Genomic DNA, 18635 nt, shown 5'->3' with positions numbered 1-18635 from the left:
GACTACAGAAGATTGGGGAAAGGTGCTTTCCAAGGATAATATGAGGAATCTCTACCCCCTCTCTTCCAAAAAAAAGTGTTCTCTTTTCCAGTACTCACTGAACATGAACAAAAACCTTAAACCCCAAGAAGAAAAGCTTGTTTGGGACATGTGTGACCTCATTGCCATGAACCTCAACTAAGTGAGGTGCCTTTCTCTTCCTGGCCCACAAACCCCCCCACTCATTCCTGAGGAGAAATATCTAATTCAATTCATGAGAGCCCAGATCCTTTTGACTTGTCCTTTAAAGTGACAACCCCATCTCCTTTAGGACCACCTGCTCTCAGGTACGGAGAACCCATAATAGGGAGCTGCTAAGCTACACAAGGTCAACAGGCAAGGTGGGGCCTTCTAGAAGGCCAATGAGGGCTCTTTCTACATTCTCAGCCCATTCCCAACTTGTTCCCTTACTGGGGCTAGTTATTATCAACCATGGACAATGGAAACAGAGATGCTCATTTTAACCTCAGGATAAAGCTTTGTTTTCAATACTAGTCACTACCAGGAAATCCAAATCAAAGCCTAAAATTTTAATCCCATTTATCTCAGTGACTCTACTGGGCAGAAACCTGGTAAGAAAGTGGCTATTTGCACCTCAAATCCAAACCCAAACTTCAATTACATATGGATCATGAAGAAAGTAAACACATCCACATCCTTTCTTGAATGATCCTGTTATCAGTGAGGAAGTCCAAAGGAAAATAAGAATACTTGGAAAATAGGAAAAACAATATACACTGAAGATCATGGGATATGGCCAAAAGAAATCTATTTCTTTCTGATACTTTGCAGTCAGAGAGGGGTGTCTGATCTTTGCAGGCCAATCAGAGCACCTCAGCCCCAGATCCTGGGCTCCAAGATATCCTTGCAGGAAAAAGCTGCAGCTATCCTTAGCATGACTTGCACACACACCAGAGGAGCCCACCTGTTCTAGTCCCACAGCAGTTAATTTGGGAATGCACAGGACCAGGCCTGAGAAACTGAGTATGCATGTCTAGATATGCCACCTACACAATGTACTCAAGGAGGAACATCTGGCCCAGGTGAGGTGCTTGGTACTCAAATAAAGGGACTGGGTCCAGAAAATGACAGTTATGTCTTCAAAGAATTTGAAGTTGACTTTCTTTCTCCATCAGATCTTATCATCTGCAACTGTGCACTCTCAGTAAGGATCCTGGGTTCCTATAGCTGACACCTCCATAACACAGATATTACAGATACCACTATTTTCTATGCTAACTCCCTTCTGCATTCTTCAATATAAGTAAACTCTGTTCGTTTTTATCAGCAGTGTTTCTCCCATCAATTTCCCTCTACGAGCAACAGTCAATAAAGTAGTTGTGAACCCTAACAAAGCAATCAGAAAGGGTTTTTTTCAGGAGCAGAGCTGAACACTGGCAGATAGACGTCATCTCATCTTAGGAGAGATGGGGCTGTTAAGGACTGTGTGAAACCTAGAGATAAGACCCATCTTTCCTTATCACATAGGAGAAGTGGCTAAAAACAAAATGATTAAAGATGAGCAGAGGACCTAAGAGACAAAGAGACTGATTCCCAGAAATACCATGTGCACCCTGGTCCAGACTAGCATAAATGCATTCACCCTGGACTCCAATCCTGTGCGCTACGCAGCTCTTCTTTTTATAGGAGCCAGACTGAGCTGGGTTTAAGTTGCTGTTCATCAACAGTCCTGGTTACAATAGCCCTCCCAGGGCCATGAGTTTGCTGAGCAAGGTGAGGCTGGATGACCAGGAGCAAGCCTGGAGGAGGAGGAACTCAGAGGAGTTTGACTGCAGACTATCTACCTGGAACTAGAATAAGTTATTTGCACTAAAGGGATTTACCATTAGATTAAAAAAAAAAAATGAAATTAAACTAAACATTCAAATCAAAAAGTGGAATAAAAAAAAGTTAATGAACTAGGAAAATTTAAAAAGTATAACTTTTATGTCATAGAACTGCTTCTTTAAAAGAAAGAAAGGTTTGTAGTTAGATGTACCAAAAGTCTGGCTAAACTAATCACAAAAAGGGGAAAAAAGTTATAGATACTCAGAAATTAGGAATGACAAAGAAATGTAACCACAGACAGGGAGAGTAAAGTCATTTCAAGAGAATAACCCCTGCCAGTAAAGTTGAAAACTTCAACAAGATGGATAATTTTCTAAGAAACACAAATGACTAAAAACGATCCAACAAGAAAATCTGAGCAGAGCAATAACCATGAATAAAGTGAGGAAAATAGCCTAAGGATTAATAAAAAGACTTATCCTGGGTCGCTGTAAAAACAAGGTCTTTCAGTGGTTCCAGAAGCAGATAATTTCTATGCTATTAATGATTGGTGCTAAGGCAACAGTGAACATTTATTAAGCACTTATTGTGTGCCTGTCGCTTTGAAGAATGGTTCAAAAACACTTATTTAATTTTCACCACAACTATGTAAGGTGGTTTTCTCCAAATTATAGTCCAGAAAATTGAAGCTTCGAGAGGCTAAAAACATGGCCTCACATCCAGTAAAACTGTGGAGCTATAATTCAAACCTGTCTTTCTACTTCTAAAGAACTACCTCAAGTATGGGACTACAGATCTCTACTGAAATCAGATGCTCCAGAAGCAGAGCTTGGGCACCTGTGTTTTTAACAAGTGCCTCATATGATTTTTTTTATGAGTGTGCACTTTTCCCAATTAGACATGGCAGAATGGGATAGTAAAATGAATTTTAGGCAACTAAATATGAAAAAAAATTGAATAAACAAATTAGGTTCAAAGAAGTCATAATTATCTTAGTTCTTTAGCTATAAGCTGTTTTCCCAAAGATAAGTATGTCTGTCTTTTATCTATTCTTTTTGTATTTTACATTATTGGAGATGAACCAAGGGCCTTGCACCTGCTATGCAAGTGCTTTCCCACTGAACTACACCAGTAGCCCCAAGATACTGTATGTGATGTCAACATTCCTTACAAAAAAGCCGCAACACTGATACCAAAGCTGAGTAACTGCCTACAGGGAAAATATTAATGGCAAGTACTTCAAGCACTCTGAAGGCAGAATTAGACAGGCAGATAGGCAAGGGTAACAGAGGGATTGAAATATTAACATCTTCACAGCTTTTCCTTCACCCTTATCAAGATAACCTGCCCTTGCTCCAACCTATTGCTTAGGTCATATGTCCCAGGGATTGTCCCTCCCTACAGGAAGTTATAAAAGTCGTTAATTAACGTACCCAGGGTCCTCTTCCTGCCTGGATCACTCCTGTCTGTTTGCTTCTCACCTTTGGTCATCCCACCTGGGCCTAGTCATGCAGGAAGGGAGAGATAAGTAGGAAGAGAGCAGGAGAACAAAGAAAATCAACAATGTATAAAAGAGGCAGAATGCTCTTACTTTTGGGGATACCAGGATACTAGCTATGGCCCGCTTCTCCCTCCCAGGAGAAGTCTATGTTACCCCTTTATAAATAAATCCTACTTTATATGTTTGCCTCGATAAGCTTCTCTAGTGTTATAAAACAACACGTGAGGAAGCAGAACTCATTACTGGTAACCAGTAGTATCAATTTCATCCGTGGTTTAGGTCTGTTCTTCTACAATGGAGGTTTCCATAACAGTAAATGAATGGGGCTAGATTCCTAGCCTTGACTCAAGATGCAGCCCGGTTCCTCTGGGCACTGACCTCGGGCCTGGCCATCTGCAACCTCTGGTCCTCCCAGGGTAGCAAATAAATTCTACACTGGCACACACGACATCTGTGTCTTACGACGGTGTATCCACATCATTTAACCTAATACTTGGCACAGGAAACAGAGGGTAAATTGATGACAGAAGGTTGGGGGGAGGAAGGGAAAAAGAGGGATGGAGCAAATATAAAGAGAGGATGAGGCCACGCTCCCTCCCGTCTAAGTGAGACAGGCTGCTTTCCTGCCACTCCAGGAGCTTCTACAAAAACCTCCTCTGACTGATGCAGTGTGGAGGGACATGTACACATCCAGAGTTTGACCAATCAAGACTTCCTCTCTGGGGATGCAGTCACTTGAAAATGGTATTGAATCAGTGAAAATCATCAATGCATTAGCAGCATTGGATGAAGAGTGGGAATTCCTGCCCCAGGATCTAGTTGCTCAAGCCTTGCCTTCAGTCCATCCCTGCAACTGTCCTCATATCCTTGTCATAAGCCCACTATTTCCATTACTTGGCCAGAATTGGTCTCCACTGCTTGCATTGAAAACAGGGTTAGAGAAAGCAAAAAGGAAGGAGGTAGAAAAAGAAAAGGGAAAGTTAGTGCTTAGAAGAAAGGCATGACATAGTATCAGCAACTTCCTCATACCTTTGACAATTATCCCAGCCAGAAATTAAAAGGAATTTGTACCCTAAGTACATATTTCAAGTGTGGACTTATGGGAAGTATGTTTATAGACTGTAATGAGGCTAAACATCCCCATGGGAAGTAATGAGACATTTGAGACATTGAATGGGTGGGAGGGCGTTTCATAGGCTAGCTTTATGGGTGGGATTCACAAGGTACTAATTAAAAGAGATCCTATCAAATTGCTTTAAGGTGGTCTTTGCCTAGTTTAATCACTAGGCTCAGAACAATGAAACCACACTTAAAAGTCACAGCTCCATTCAAAAGTTAATGCCAAGAATGCATCTTTTTTGTGAAAAATACAGAATTCAAAAGGAAAATTGGGCTACATTTCGTGGATGAAATAAAGAGATGAGGCTATGAAGTTCAATAGTCCAACTAAACAACTAAGGGAGCAGAATCGGACCATCTGCATTCCAAAGGGTTTAAGCCAATAGGGTCAAACAGCACCCTCTTCACTGGCATGTGAAAAGAACTTCTACAAACATTCTCACTTGGGTGTCATTACACCTTGCAGCTAAGTGAATATATATGATTTTATTCATAGACAAAGAAAATGAATCCTGATTTGGTAACTTCCTGGCCACAGAAGAAAACAGAAGACCAAAGTGTGCGTCTTCTGACTTCTGGTCCCAAATGGCAGATATTCCATCTTCCACATAGAAGCACTGGACATCACAGGATAGAGGAATGATCCACAAAGAGGATATTCCCAGTCTGAAGTCTTCAAGGAACAAAGTTAACCAAAACGAGTTTTTTCATACCTGTGATGCCCAATATCCTTCAGCTCCAATATTCAGCCTTCACGGCTGTCTTCTGTCTTCTTGGCCTTCATGGTACTGAAAGTTTCAGGAGTGAGCTTCTTGCTCACTTGTTCTTGGCCAGTCTGACAATGCTATGGTCTGACAAGGACAGGCAACAACAGAGGAAACCCTTCCTGCTCACATAGGTCCATACTATTATTCTTTCAGAGTCTGGCTCTGCACCCACCCTAGGGAAAGCACTAGATCCAGGTGAACCTGGGCCAGACTAAAATCGGAAAGGAACACAAACTCCTGCTACAGCCCTCCCAGGGTTAAACTTAAAGAACAAACACAAAAGCAAGCAAAAAACAAAAAAAACCTGATTTCAGAGGAAGGGCACCATGGAAGGCAGGTTAACCTCCCTAAACTCTGTTCTCCACTGATATCTGTGACATTATAAAATATCTACATTGAAATGCTAGGATATTTCAATAAGTTGAGATGATTAGATCCTTTAAGATCAAGATCTTTCCTGCTAAAGAAACAGTGCTGGTATAAGGGAAGAGGAGAAGGAATTTCCAGGTTTCCTACCCTGTAAGATTGCTTCTAAGAGTCCCTACCCAGCAGATATAGGGCTGCCTCTAACTGCTCAGTCCATGGGAAGGGAGAGCATATAATGTACTATAAGATCTATAGTATGTCCTCCTTTCACCCCCTCTGAAACAAATGGAAATTTTATCTTATTGTTTTAGAAGGAATGACTATATACAAAACTTTTGTTGTTCCTGTTGTTTGTCCTGTTAAGAGTTCTTAATGTAGAAATGTAGCTGTCATTATTCTCATTTTGTCCAGGGTAGTACTCAAGGGGTGGGGGGGGATGAGTCTTCAGATACAAGCAGCTGATAGTCTACGTTTGATTAACTAGTGTTCCCAAGCCCCAGGACAGTCTCAGTGAAATTTTGACTTGACAGTTAATTATAAGTAAGGTGGCTATACCTTGTAAGGTGTGAATGTCTCCTTTATCTATATACCTCCTTCAGATACTCAGTAAACTCCTGGAATATTCAGCTAAGAGGATGAGCCAAAATAATATAGTGTAAAATAGGGAGACTAAGGTTATGACGACATGGCTTCTTTATCTGGACCATGGATCTTTTGTGATTGCAAGCCAAGTCAGAGAAGGGAAAGGGAAGAATTTAATCACTATCAGGAAGGGAGCAAAGGGTATATGTAATGTGAACTGCCTGGTAGCATGTGGGTGAAGAGGCCAGGAAGAATAAATATTAATTCAATATTCCCCCAGTGATCTAAGATTCTGCCCAGATGATGAAAGCAATGGGAACAAACTCCAAAGACCACAAGAGGCAATGCAGGGCAAGGGGAAGGACAGGTCCCTTGCCAGTATACACAAGTCTGCCCAGCTCCCCCTGGACATAATACTGATTTTTGAAAGTCACAGGACTTGGCAACTGGGCCATCACTGATCTCAGAGAGAATGGTTTTCATAAGCTCCTCAACCTGGAGTAGCATTATGTCCTGAGAAACCCATAAGGATAAAATACAGTCGGTCAAAACCACGTTGTATACACTAACCTACTGAACAGCACCGTGTAGCAACACAACACACTGTAGAATTTCAGCAATTTACTTTTACTTCTGGTGGCTGGCTGGAGGCCAGGGCTTGCCGCTGCTGCCAGTATTACAGGAGAGGATCAATCACACTGCACATTGCTAGCTCAGGAAAAGATCAACATTCAAAGTTCCAAGTATGATTTCCATTGAATGAGCACTGCCTTCACACCAGTCAAGCCGAAAACTGTTAACAGAACCTCCTGAGTTGAGGACCTTTCTGTATATTGATGGGAGATGTTACAAAGAAGTGTAACAAAGGTAAAGGTGTTGCCTCGGAGAGGCTTGTTAGCAGCAGAAAGAGAGAGAGGGAGATGGAGATGGCTCGTGAAAAAATAGGATCTGAACTGGGCACACCCAAAGGGGCCAGGAGACCAACTGAGGGAGAAAGAAGTTGGGTAGGGCTCAGACAAAGTGTGGGGTTTGGAGTTTGTGGTTTTGTTTGCCATGAAAAGTAAGTACACATCCCAGAAGGAAATCAGGAAGGTGAAGATTAGGAAGTTGACTAACTACATGCAGATGAATTTCAGTGGAGGGACGAAGTGAGAGGGAATGAATCCTTCTTATTACTAGACTGTAGGCTCAAGTTACCAAAACTTTGGAGTACACCAAAACTGCTGCAAACTTCTAGAAGCTGCAGAGGAAAAGCTGGAAATGCCCATGGAATGGGAAGCATGGGTCTCTGAGGCCTGCCTATCTTGGCTTTGAATCACTGTAATGGCTGCAAACTGCTTCCCTCACATGTCATACTGAAAATTTCCATGGTTACCTGATGTCCCATTCATACCACTGAGATTTCACTATGGTTTATACATTTCAAGAGCATAGCACACTTCAATGTCTAAAAAGGTTTGAAGCCTGAGTTTTGCTTTTATCTTACTTTTGACGTTTGGTTTGTGTTTCCTACAGAGTCTCCTAGAATAGTTTTCACAAAGGTATTTTAAGTCGTAGTCATTTGGAGCACTGTGACCTTGCATCCTTCTCTCAGTGTTCTACCATAGTCACTTTTTCATGTTACTGGCCAATCTCAATAGCTCAATGAGTTAATAAATTCATACCAGCTCATTAATAAAATATATTCTATTATGTGCAATCACTTCCCTCCTTGGGAAATGATTATTTCGGTTTTTCCCTATAACCAATAAAGCCACAAACTTGCCCTTTTCCAGATCTCCCCAACAATTTCTCTATTTTTGTTTTGTTTCTTGTTTGTTTTCTTTAATGCTGGGAAACAAATCTACAGCCTTGGGCATGCAGGGCAAACGTTCTACCACTGACCTTCATCCTACCACTGACCTTCATCCGTAGCCCCAGATCTTCCCTTTCCTGACAGCGACATTATCCTCAGGTATTTGCTTTTTGTTATTCATATTTGCTTTTTGTTATTATCAAATGGATTCTTTTTTCATTATTGATGGTATGTACTACCGATTTTATGTTTACTTTGTACAGAGTTGCTTTATTGAACTAATTTTCATAAATTTTCAGTTATTTCCCTTAGGTTTTCCCGATGCATGAATATATAATCTGCAATTAATGATAATGTTGTTTTCTCTTCCACCATATTTTGATTCATGTTTTATTTCGTTGGTTAAAGCATGGCAGGACATATAAAAATAATGTCAGAGAACATTCTACCTTTGTGTAATCTTGTTCAAGCAGTTGAATCCCACTTTTAGCTTTGAATTTTAAGTTTTTTTTTAATATCAATTAGTATAATTATAAAGCTTTATACAATTTTCTATTTATATTAATATTACATTGCTATTGAATTCCTGTGACAAAAACTGATGGTTTTTAATCTGCTCATTCTTATTTATATTTTTTACACATACTCTTACAAGAAAGAGTGCATGTCTTCATTGTCCAATATGGTAGGCACTAGCCCCCTGTGGCTCCTGAGCACTGAAATATGGATGAAATGATGTGATGTGTCAATTACACGGTGGAATCTAAAAAATCGGTTTTTAAAAAAGATTGTAAAAACATCTTAATAATATTTTATACTGATTACATGTAGGAATAATTCGGAGGGTTGGGAATGTAGTTTGGTGGTACAGCAACTGCCTAGTACACATAAGGCCCTGGGGTCGAGCCCCAACATTGGCAAAAAAAAAAAAGAGGAATGATTTGGATATACTGTACAAAATAAAACTAATTTCATTCCTTACTTTTTATATGTGGCTACAATAAATTAAATTACATATGCATTATCTATCTGTTAGGCAGTACTGGTCTACTGTTTCTTCTTTAAAAACATTTGAAAGGATTCACCCATATTCAACCCCCTCCTATCCCTATCCCTGTTTTTAAAAAATATTCCAAGCTACCAGTTTGTCCCAAGATTCTTTTATAAAGAATAAAGCCTTACATGCCAGGCCCTGTCAAAATTAGGTAACCTAGACTAAATACACGATTGAATCAAAGATCTACTGATAGCATTTCAGATCTCAGTATAAAACAGCTACAAATGTTTCCCACTTCTGACAGGTTTTTATTGAAAAATGTAACAAGCAGCCTTTTCTTTGTTTTGTAGGTGATGTTAACATTCTCTTCACACCAAGGCATGGCCAATGCACCCTGTGGGTATGCTTATGACCACCAGCAGAAAATGTTCCTGCTGCTTTTCTGTTCATTAAAAAATCACACCCTGGGGGCTGAGGGTGTTGTTCAGACAGACCCCTGCTTAGCATGGCAGGCCCTGGGTTCACTCCCTACCACCCCACTACAAAAAAAAGAAAAGAAAAATACACCCTACTATCCTTTTGATCTGAGAACAAAATTTAACCCTTTCAACTCCAAATGACACACTAGCCCACATCAATAACAAGCCTGTTTAGAGGAGTAAGTGAGGTGTGTATTTAACAGGCAGTGAGATGGCATGGGCTGCCCACCCTGACACCTAAGGCATGCTATCACACAGGTTACTGTGGGTGTGGGGGATGGTCCAGGGTCCGGGCATGAAGGCTCACAAAGTCCCATGGCAAGCATGGACATGAATAAAGTCCTACAGACTGCATCCCAAGCTATTACAGCCTCAAGTCTCCCTACTTTGAACTTAACACAAACTTGATAATCACCTGAGTTATCTAGGAACACACTAGATAAGTGACCATGGGCAATTCAATCACTTAGTACCTCAATTTCTGCATCCGTAAAATGGAAAAAATAAAAAGATCTACTCAAGAGTTAGAGAATTAAATGAGACAGGGTGCATAAAATTCTCGAGAAATTATCTGGCACACAGTAAGCATCCTATAAATGTATACCACAAAAATAATAGCATATACTTCAATGTCATTAGCTTCTATCAAGGGCTGACTGCAAGCTTGCTAATTGGAAGTTTGACATTAATGAGTTCACTGATGAGCAGCTTCATTCACTAATTGGAAGCTTGGCATTAATAAGTAGCTTGTCATCCATAGGACCAGCCACTACTAACTAAGGAACACCAAAGTGTGCATCTTCAATGAAGAACAAAGTCTGCTGTGGCTGAATTGATCAATCACTAAAAAAAGCTGGCAAACTCCAGGGTGTATCTCAGGCTTCAGGCAAAGATATCATCATATCCTTGGGGACAGGTCTACCAGGGATACTTGGTAAGTTCATGTTCTTCCCTGGTGCTTTCTATCCATTACAGTTACACAGCTGCCTGCAACTCTCCACTCCCAGCCTCAATCCCTTGGTCTCAGCTTAGTCCAATGCAGGTGGTCAAGGTCACCTGTAGGTGACAGTTGAGGCAACAACCCACACCTGTTTACCTCTACCCCCTGGTCTTAACTGCAGAGCCAGAGCCTTCACTACTCCCAAAGACACTCATCTGTTTCTCACCTTGGAATTTCTACCCATTCACCTAAAACCCAAGGCTTCTTTGAAGAAGAATGAAAACACAAATATCAACCACTCTTACCCACAAGACCTCTGTCTTTCTTGAAGGAATTAGAAAAGGGAGAGAATGTATGGTTATAGAATAAAGTAACGACTATCAGAAAATCTGGAGATGATAGTGTGCTGACTTCAGGAATAAAGGATAAGGAAAGCTGTAAGGGCTTCCATAGAAAAGCAAGGAGAAGAGACTCCAGTTGCAAAGAACAGGTGAGGATGGCAGAAAGGAAAGCAGGCAAGCCAGGGTGGCATAGAAGAAAGAAGGGAGAGATGGCCATGGGCTTAACTCCAGTAAGAGCGATCTCCTCCTGCCTCCACTTTCTCCTCTGCCATACATCACCATGTCCCTGCCTGGCACCCCTCTCTCACACACGCCTTTCCTTGTCAAAGCAGGGAGGTCCTGATTCCATTAACCAGGCACACATCAGGAGGGGATGCTTTCTGGAAAATCCAAATGGCTTTGTGTAGCTGAACCTGGGAATATGACCTCAGTTCTTCAGGAAACATTAGTATGTGTGATGGCAAAGGCCCACACGATGAGTTGGAGCTAAGGAACAGGGTTTTGGAGACTGGTCTGGAAATTGCCCAGAAAGCTTTGACATTTTTCTTTTCATCTTCTTCTTTTTTTTTTTTTTTTTTTTTTTAAATGGGAAATGTATTCTGGGACTGTAAACAAGTTCCAACTTCTGGAATGGTGAGTGCATCAGAAATAGTACACATGTTCTCATGCACTGAGTTAATATGTGCTATGGTCATAAATAAGAGTCCAAGATCTTGAGGTGAATTTGAGAAACACCATTCCTCCTCGCAAGCAAGCTTAATTAACCACTTAGAGTATGTATAAATAATGAACTTCATTCAAAGACAGGAAAACTATCCAGAGGACATAGCAATTAGAGGCAGCTTTGTTAATGAAATGAAACTTTAGATGATTCCTTGGAATAATATGTTTTTCTCCAAAAGAACAGAATGCATTGTTTTTATAACAAAAAAAAAAAGAGAGAGAGAGAAATTCTCCCCTCCACCACATTACCTTTATAAAATATAAGAATGTTCTTATATTTTAATTTAGTCCTTGTTTGTTGTGTTAAAATCAAAAGGTAGCCTAAGCTCAGCATTCAGCTTGCAAAACAACATTTGTTCAATATGTAAGACTTTCTCTCCTTAGGGAAAAAAAAATGCATTAGGCAATTTTTTCTTCAGATCATCTTTCTTCAGTGAAAATCCATTTCCTTCCTTCCTTCCTAATCCTTTCATTTCAAATACTTGGTTCATTAGTGTCATGACAAACTAATAAGTTACTTGACTTTCCCCTGGGGACTATACAAACTTTGGTCATTTTCCCCATGAATCATCTGACAAAAAGTGGTAATACCACCAGGCACACACACCATCCTGTGGCAGAAAAAACAGACAGGAGAGAGAGGCTAGAAAGACTGACAACTGCAGTCTAGGCTGACTACTAAGCCTGCCTATCTTTAATTATGAGCCGAAATTACCTTGGTTTGTTCGCTGTCTGGGTCTTCAAGCCAAGCATAAGGGTCACAAATTTTATGCCCATGATAATCCTGTACCTGCAAAAGACAATATGGAGCTGTTAGATTATTAGGGCCTAAACCCAATTAAAATTAGTATTTTCTCAATGTGATGGAGAAATAGGAAAGGGACAAAAAATACTAACTAATTGGCTCACTGGCAACATGTCTGCCCAAATTACCACATGAACCAAAATTGGCAGGTTCTCAAAGGTGTCAAGCCACACTCTTTGTGAAAGGAACATTTTAGCTGCAGAGGGAAGAAAGATGAAAGGTCAGAATGGGAAACTGCTCTGTCTGAACAACACAAAACAAAGGCCTGCTGCTGTGCTAAAGAAACTCAAAAATGTGCAGTCAGGGGCAAAGCACAAGACACAATACTGTAGGCACATGAGGAGGGCACTCTGAGAAGGAGCCACCACACGTGCTTATTTTCCTGCTCCTGCTAAGCGTTGCCTGTGATCAGAAAGTCTCCCCACAATACAGCATATGGTCAGTTTTGTTTTTAAGTCTCAAGTGCCAAAAAGCAAGTCACTAATACGTGGCCGAATGATTGTCACCGGCTAAAAAAGGTGGTTTATGTGCCATGAAGACTTTTTAAACTGAAGCCCTTCTTCTTGTTATACACTATTACGAAATGCCTTTGTTCACTTACAGCAAGATATGAAAGCATAACCATTTAAACTATCCTGGTATATGAAGAAATAAAATTGCTTTGGGTAAGCTGGGTGTGGCAGTATGGCCTGTAAATCCAGGGACTCAGAAGGCTAAAGCAGGAGGATTACAAATTCAAGGCTATTTAGACAACGTGTCTCAAAATATAAAGGCCTGCAGATGCAGCTCAGCAGTAGAGTGTCACTGGACTACATCCCCACTACCAAGGTGGGGTGAGGGGCTGCTTTGCATAAGTACAGCCTGCCAGAGGGGAGCCACCCCATCTGGGAAGCTTCTGACTGCACAAATTCCAGGGCCTGGCCTCAGGGATTAGTTAAGGAAGCTGGAAGGAACAACTGGGCCAATTTGTCACCACTCTCCAGATCATGATGCCTAAAGAACTTATTCAAAAGGAAACCTCTCCCCCTCAAACTATCAAGATTAATCCAATCCACTGAAGCCACAACGACAAGTCTTTCCAATCAAGCCCGTAACCAATGCGAGTCTTCCAGTCAAGGCTTTCTGCACAAGGTTATTGGCAAGGTTACCTCTGTCTCAGATTGAGTTTTTAATATCTCTTGCTTTGTTTGAAAATATCAGAAGGTAAGGGTCACTCCTTCTAGCAAAGTATCCTAGAAAAGGAACATCTGAATCCTATTTTTCACCCTGGTTAAAGTTCCAGCATAACCACTGCCAGGTGAGAACAACCTCCATGGCCTACAACACCAGGCTTTCTGCATCTGTCTCAACTGATGCAGGTGAGAGAACTCCCGAGGAAATGGACAGATGAAGTAGAACATGCTGGAACTATTCTCACTATACAACTGACAAGGGCAAGGAATGTAGAACCTGACTAAAATCTCTCCTGATGGGTCTTCATAAAATTACCAATTTTCAATTTTACCTCTTTGGAGTTTAGCTGTCACCACTGAATGAAAGCTTTCCATCTCATCTGTAAGTCTTATATTTTACACACCTTGGTTATAAAACAGGCTTAAAATAACAATTCTCTTGTCCTTGGCAATATGAAATCAAAAAAATTTTTGAAAGTTGTAAAGGATCTCCAACCCAGTATGCAAGATCTGTGCCAGACCTGGGATTAAGAGTAGGTAGAGATCAGATACTCAAAAAAATGACCTAAGGCATACCCAGGAACTTAACTTTTTACAAAAAAAGGTAGAAAAGATTAACTAAAAATCATGTAAACTATATGACTAAGAGAAGGTACTGATTGCCAAATGCTAGACTCAAAGTAATAAATATTTACTGAATATCCACAACTCTGGAAGAGGGTTGTAGATATTCTTATTTCACAGATTATGAAATGCAATTCAGAGAGGTTAATAAGAATGAAGGCCAACAGATTTACTGTTTATATTAGAGATTATGAATTAAATTTGTGCCATAGATTTCACCCACATTACTTCATTTGATCCTCACCGTGAAGTCATTTGCCAGATGAGGAACCTGAAGCTGGAAAGAACTAAAGCAATTAACAAAGGTCTGAGGGTTAACAAGTAGTAGGACTGCAACCCACCCACAGCTAACTACAAAGCCTATGGATCTAAGATCCTGCTGTATCACTCAGCAAATAAGCAGGGTGTGGTGGGAAAAGGCAGGTGCACAGCTGGACTTGGAATCAGAACCCTGTGTATAGTATACCAAGCTGTCTACTGAATGGCATCTACCACTAAAGAAACAGCCAGATCTTCCCAGACCTGGCACTGTCATCTAAAGCAGACTGAGGTTGGTCATTGAAAAGACATTTTTAACGAGGACAAGAAATTGATTTTCAGCGTGATCCCACAATCAATTCCAGAAGCTGTGGCCCACACACCACCCTAGTTTTTTTTTTCTTTTCTTTTATAAGACCATACCCTACAATTGGGGTGGTCTCACAGACATATTCCTTGAATGCAAATCATATAATATATCTATCTGGTTCTTCCATCTGATTGTAAGTTTGCAAAACATTCCTCACCTCCTCAAGAGGTTTTAAAACAGAGGCCTGAGAAGGCACTGTGTTAGGTAACCCTGTTCCATATCTATACTGAACAACAACTTGCCCACTGCTTTCAGGATAAAATATAGACACTCACACTCAGCTGGCAGGACCCATCAAACCTGGTCCTGCTCCTCTTCCCAGCCTCATTCAAGCTTACCTATAAATGAATGGCCTGGTCACAATGGCCTTCCTAAGACTACAAACAAATGCAATTCTACAACCAACCAGGCCTCCATAACTGCCTCTTTATTTTAGTCTCAACTTCAGGAATGTCCTTCCTCCCTATCCAACTGGTTAACTCCCAATCTCAATTCACCTATTTTTTCCTCCTCCTGATGGAAGTCAGCTCCATTCTCTTTTGTGTTCTCCTTCCAGTACTCTTCCATCATGGTGTGAGGAAGACTGAATATCCTGACAGAAACACTGATGGAGAAAGGTCATAGAACTGCACAGGAAGTTTCATGGTTTCCAAATTTTTACCCAAGAAGGCAGAAATCCACCAAAAGCGTTCCATGCTCTAATCCATAGTTCAGCAGGAAACTGCTGAGCATGTGGCTAAAAGATGCTCACGTGAGAAAGAGAGCTATAGCCATCTCTACATGCTGGTGAGAAACGAACCCATGTTCCAAATCAAATGCATAAGTCAATCCTAGGGCTTAGTGACTAGAACCCTGATTCAGGAAAAAGGCCGCCCATGCAGGCTGCCAGGGATAGTGTAAGTACACTAAGTGAGCAACAGAAGAGGATCTAGGCTGGACCCCAGCTGTGTTCCCTCGGCCACTAGACCTAGTTATCAAGAGTTCTTTGGTGAAAAGAAACTAGAGAATATTAAAATTCAGAGTATAACCTTCCAAGTTGTTTGTAATCTTTTAAATGTTCTTATAAAATCCCTATTTAACCCTTTCAGAAACTGTTGAACATAGAAAAACCAACTATAGGATTTTGCCACACAGAATAGCGAAGAACTAAGCAAGACACAACCACCCTAAAAAAACAAAACAAACCTAAAATTGTATTACTGCAGAAGCAAGTAAGCCCTAAGGTCAGTTTTAATGGTCCACATATGAGAAAAAAAGCCTGTAACAGGTATATCCCTAGCTAGTGAGTGATAAAACCAGAATTAGTAATCTGTCCTCTTTTCCATTCTAGCAGTATGGTTTTATTCCCATATACAAAGGAAACAAACCTTTGGGACTCGAGGAAAGAACTTCTTGGGCTGTTAGGGTAAATTTACTAAGTGAACAGCTGAACAGACTTAAGAGACATGGTTCCCAGCTGGCCAGTGGGAATGAGATACACTTGGAAGTCTTCACTTACAACAATATGTCCTTTAATGCCTTGGCACCCTTTACCCCAATGTGAGATGTGCTTTAGAGTACAAAAATTCTGGCACAAATCAGGTCAAAATAAACAAAAAAAAAAAAAAAAAAAAAAGAGAGAAGTGTATCATACAAAAATATTTGTCTAATTCTATTTTAAGTGATCTGAGAAATTTGGCTATCCGTACAAGAATCATGACCACAATGTCTGGATTCAATCCAGCTCTTAAAATGCCAAACTAATTTTACACCAGAATAGAGGTGTCTGCTCAGAATTTCACTCCCTGGATCTCAATAATTACCTCGAATTCTTCTGCAGCTTAGGTAAATGACTAACTCCCGCTAGGCAAAACTTACTTTGAAAAAGGCCATCCCCCATGACCCCTCAACTCCCTGTCTTGTGTGTAAGAAAACTTACACCAGCCCTGTGACAATAGCGGGTCTCTGCTTTTCTTTCCCTATTACTCTGTCTGGGTCTTTGCGCCCCCGGCAACCAACGCCCAGCACTCCGCTCAGGACTGGGCAGACTTAAAACAGAATGAATGAGCTTCAACTCCAAGGACTTCAAAATTCTAAGTTTTAAAACTTTGCTTCTGTTTTTAAATCTTACATCATCTCACACGAACACACATGCACACACCGGCGTACACTTTCTCCTACCACCATATTTAAGAGGCTTCTCTAGTCAAAAAGCAATGACACCTTCTGTCTTCCTAGTCCCTTAAGGCGCCCCTTCCTAGCCGGGCGTCTGCCCTTGACCCCATTGATTTTAGGAAGCGGTGCTGACCACGGACTCTGCCGCCAGCAGACCGCCAGCAGACCATCAGCGACCGCCAGCCGGGCCCCCGCGCCCCCGGCCCGTTTCTTGCAAACAAAGGCCGAGGGGGAGGGGAGGGACGCAGGGGCTAGGGGCTGCAGGGAGATGAGCCGCAGGCGGCGGTCGGCCAGGCGGGCGGGCTCCAGCGGTCCGGAGCCCGGTGGACTCGGCAGGGGTACTCACCACGGTCTCGTCGCGGTACACGTCGGGGTACTGGAAGGACAGCATGGCCGGGGACGGGCAGGAATACGTGGAGGGCGCAGGTTCCCGGAGCGGACGCGAGAGGGCTGGGCTGGCCGCGGGGCGACTCAGGGGCGCGGGGCTGCGGCCGGGCGGTGGCGGCGGACGGACGGCTCTGGGACAGCGCGCTCTCGACCACACTGGCGGCGCGGGGCGAGGATGTGAGCCTAGCAGGAAGCAGCTGTCGGCGAGGCCGGGAGCCCCTCCCCGCCGGGCGGGCCTAAACGGCGGCAAGAGGGAGAGAACTCGCCGTGCGGGCGCCAGGTCTGGCGCACAGCTCCCTCTGCAGGAGCGCCGGCCGCGGCCGCGCCGCCCGGGCGCACGGAGGAGCACGCCGGGTACGCGCCGCGCCCGCGCCGGCCGCCCGCCCGCCGGGCCTCAGCGCCCAGCTCTGCCGCGGCCGCGCTCTGGAAGGAAACTCAGGCTTTGCCTATTGATGGATTGCCTCATCTTATCCAGCCGCCCTTTTTCCGGGCCGGGGAGGGTTGGGGAAGGGAGATTTCATTTGCCTCTGCTCCTGCGGTGGCCTAATTTCCATTGCCTGCGATTTGGACTTGGAAGGAAGAAGTAAAGATCGTGATAAGCGTGGAAGAAACTCATCTCCCTCCACCCCAGCACCCCTGGTGGACAACGGCTGGTTCCGCATCGAGATTTTGGAGGTTCTTTGAGTTGTTCTCAGGGCAATGGATGAGCCCCTATTTGAAATTTACTGATTGAGAAGGGACCAAGGTGGTGGGATTGCAAGTGATCTAGGATATTTTACTTATTCTGCTGGTTCCTTCCCTTGGCTCCTGTTTATACATGTTGAGCACCTACTGTTATCCTTGTGAGAGAAAAACAGTAAACATGATGCTTCACTCAAACCCTTGAAATTTTAATACTTATATTTCTTCATCTTAGAGCTAGTGAAGGTGTGTATTTTGGTCTTGTTCTCTAGATCACCCAGAAAAGGCTATTCAGCTCCAGTCATCCAAGCTGTTGTGTGTACACAGTGCATTTTCTATCCCTGGTTTCTTACAAGTCCTGGAAAAGGGCTTGGGTGGGGCCAGAAAGTCCCTCATGTCCTGAATGTGAACATGTAACTATCGTACACTTGTGTCTTCTAATTCTTTTGTGGTATCATTTCAGTCCATGCCTCGCCCTTTAGTCAGCGTTTCTAATCATGGTAGGGTGGGTAATGATCATTTTCTATATCTGTTCCTAGATTAATCTTTTAGGTCATCCCAAAATTCTCAGTCCTGGGAGAACTCATGCTGATGATGCTGAACAGTGAAAACACACACAGTGGCTGAGGACCCTGCAGTTCCTGGTCCCAGTCACCACCCCCACCCAGGAACTGTTTATTGGTGCCCCTTGCTGCCACTTGTGAGGGGGTTCTTTAAGAGCATCTCAGAGACACTTGATACAGCAGA

At 42.4% G+C, this 18635-nt stretch overlaps 1 protein-coding gene across 1 annotated transcript in view; it reads right to left on the bottom strand.

Moving 5' to 3' along the window:
• The window catches only part of Prep (prolyl endopeptidase), a 109805-nt gene extending 92364 nt beyond the window's left edge, over positions 1-17441 (bottom strand). Inside the window, exons 1-2 of the mRNA XM_076858384.2 lie at positions 17167-17441; positions 12153-12227 (exon numbers count right to left, since the gene is read on the bottom strand). Of these exons, the coding sequence (XP_076714499.1) occupies positions 12153-12227; positions 17167-17211 (120 nt within the window). The 5' untranslated portion in view covers positions 17212-17441. The remainder of the gene's footprint in view (positions 1-12152; positions 12228-17166) is intronic.
• Positions 17442-18635: the final 1194 nt, after the last annotated feature.

This window comes from Callospermophilus lateralis, chromosome 6 (genome assembly GCF_048772815.1).
Source record: "Callospermophilus lateralis isolate mCalLat2 chromosome 6, mCalLat2.hap1, whole genome shotgun sequence".
In the NCBI taxonomy this organism is placed as follows: Eukaryota; Metazoa; Chordata; class Mammalia; order Rodentia; family Sciuridae; genus Callospermophilus; species Callospermophilus lateralis.
The sequence above is the reverse complement of the archived record's forward strand: the minus strand, read 5'-3'. Positions and strand labels throughout refer to the sequence as shown.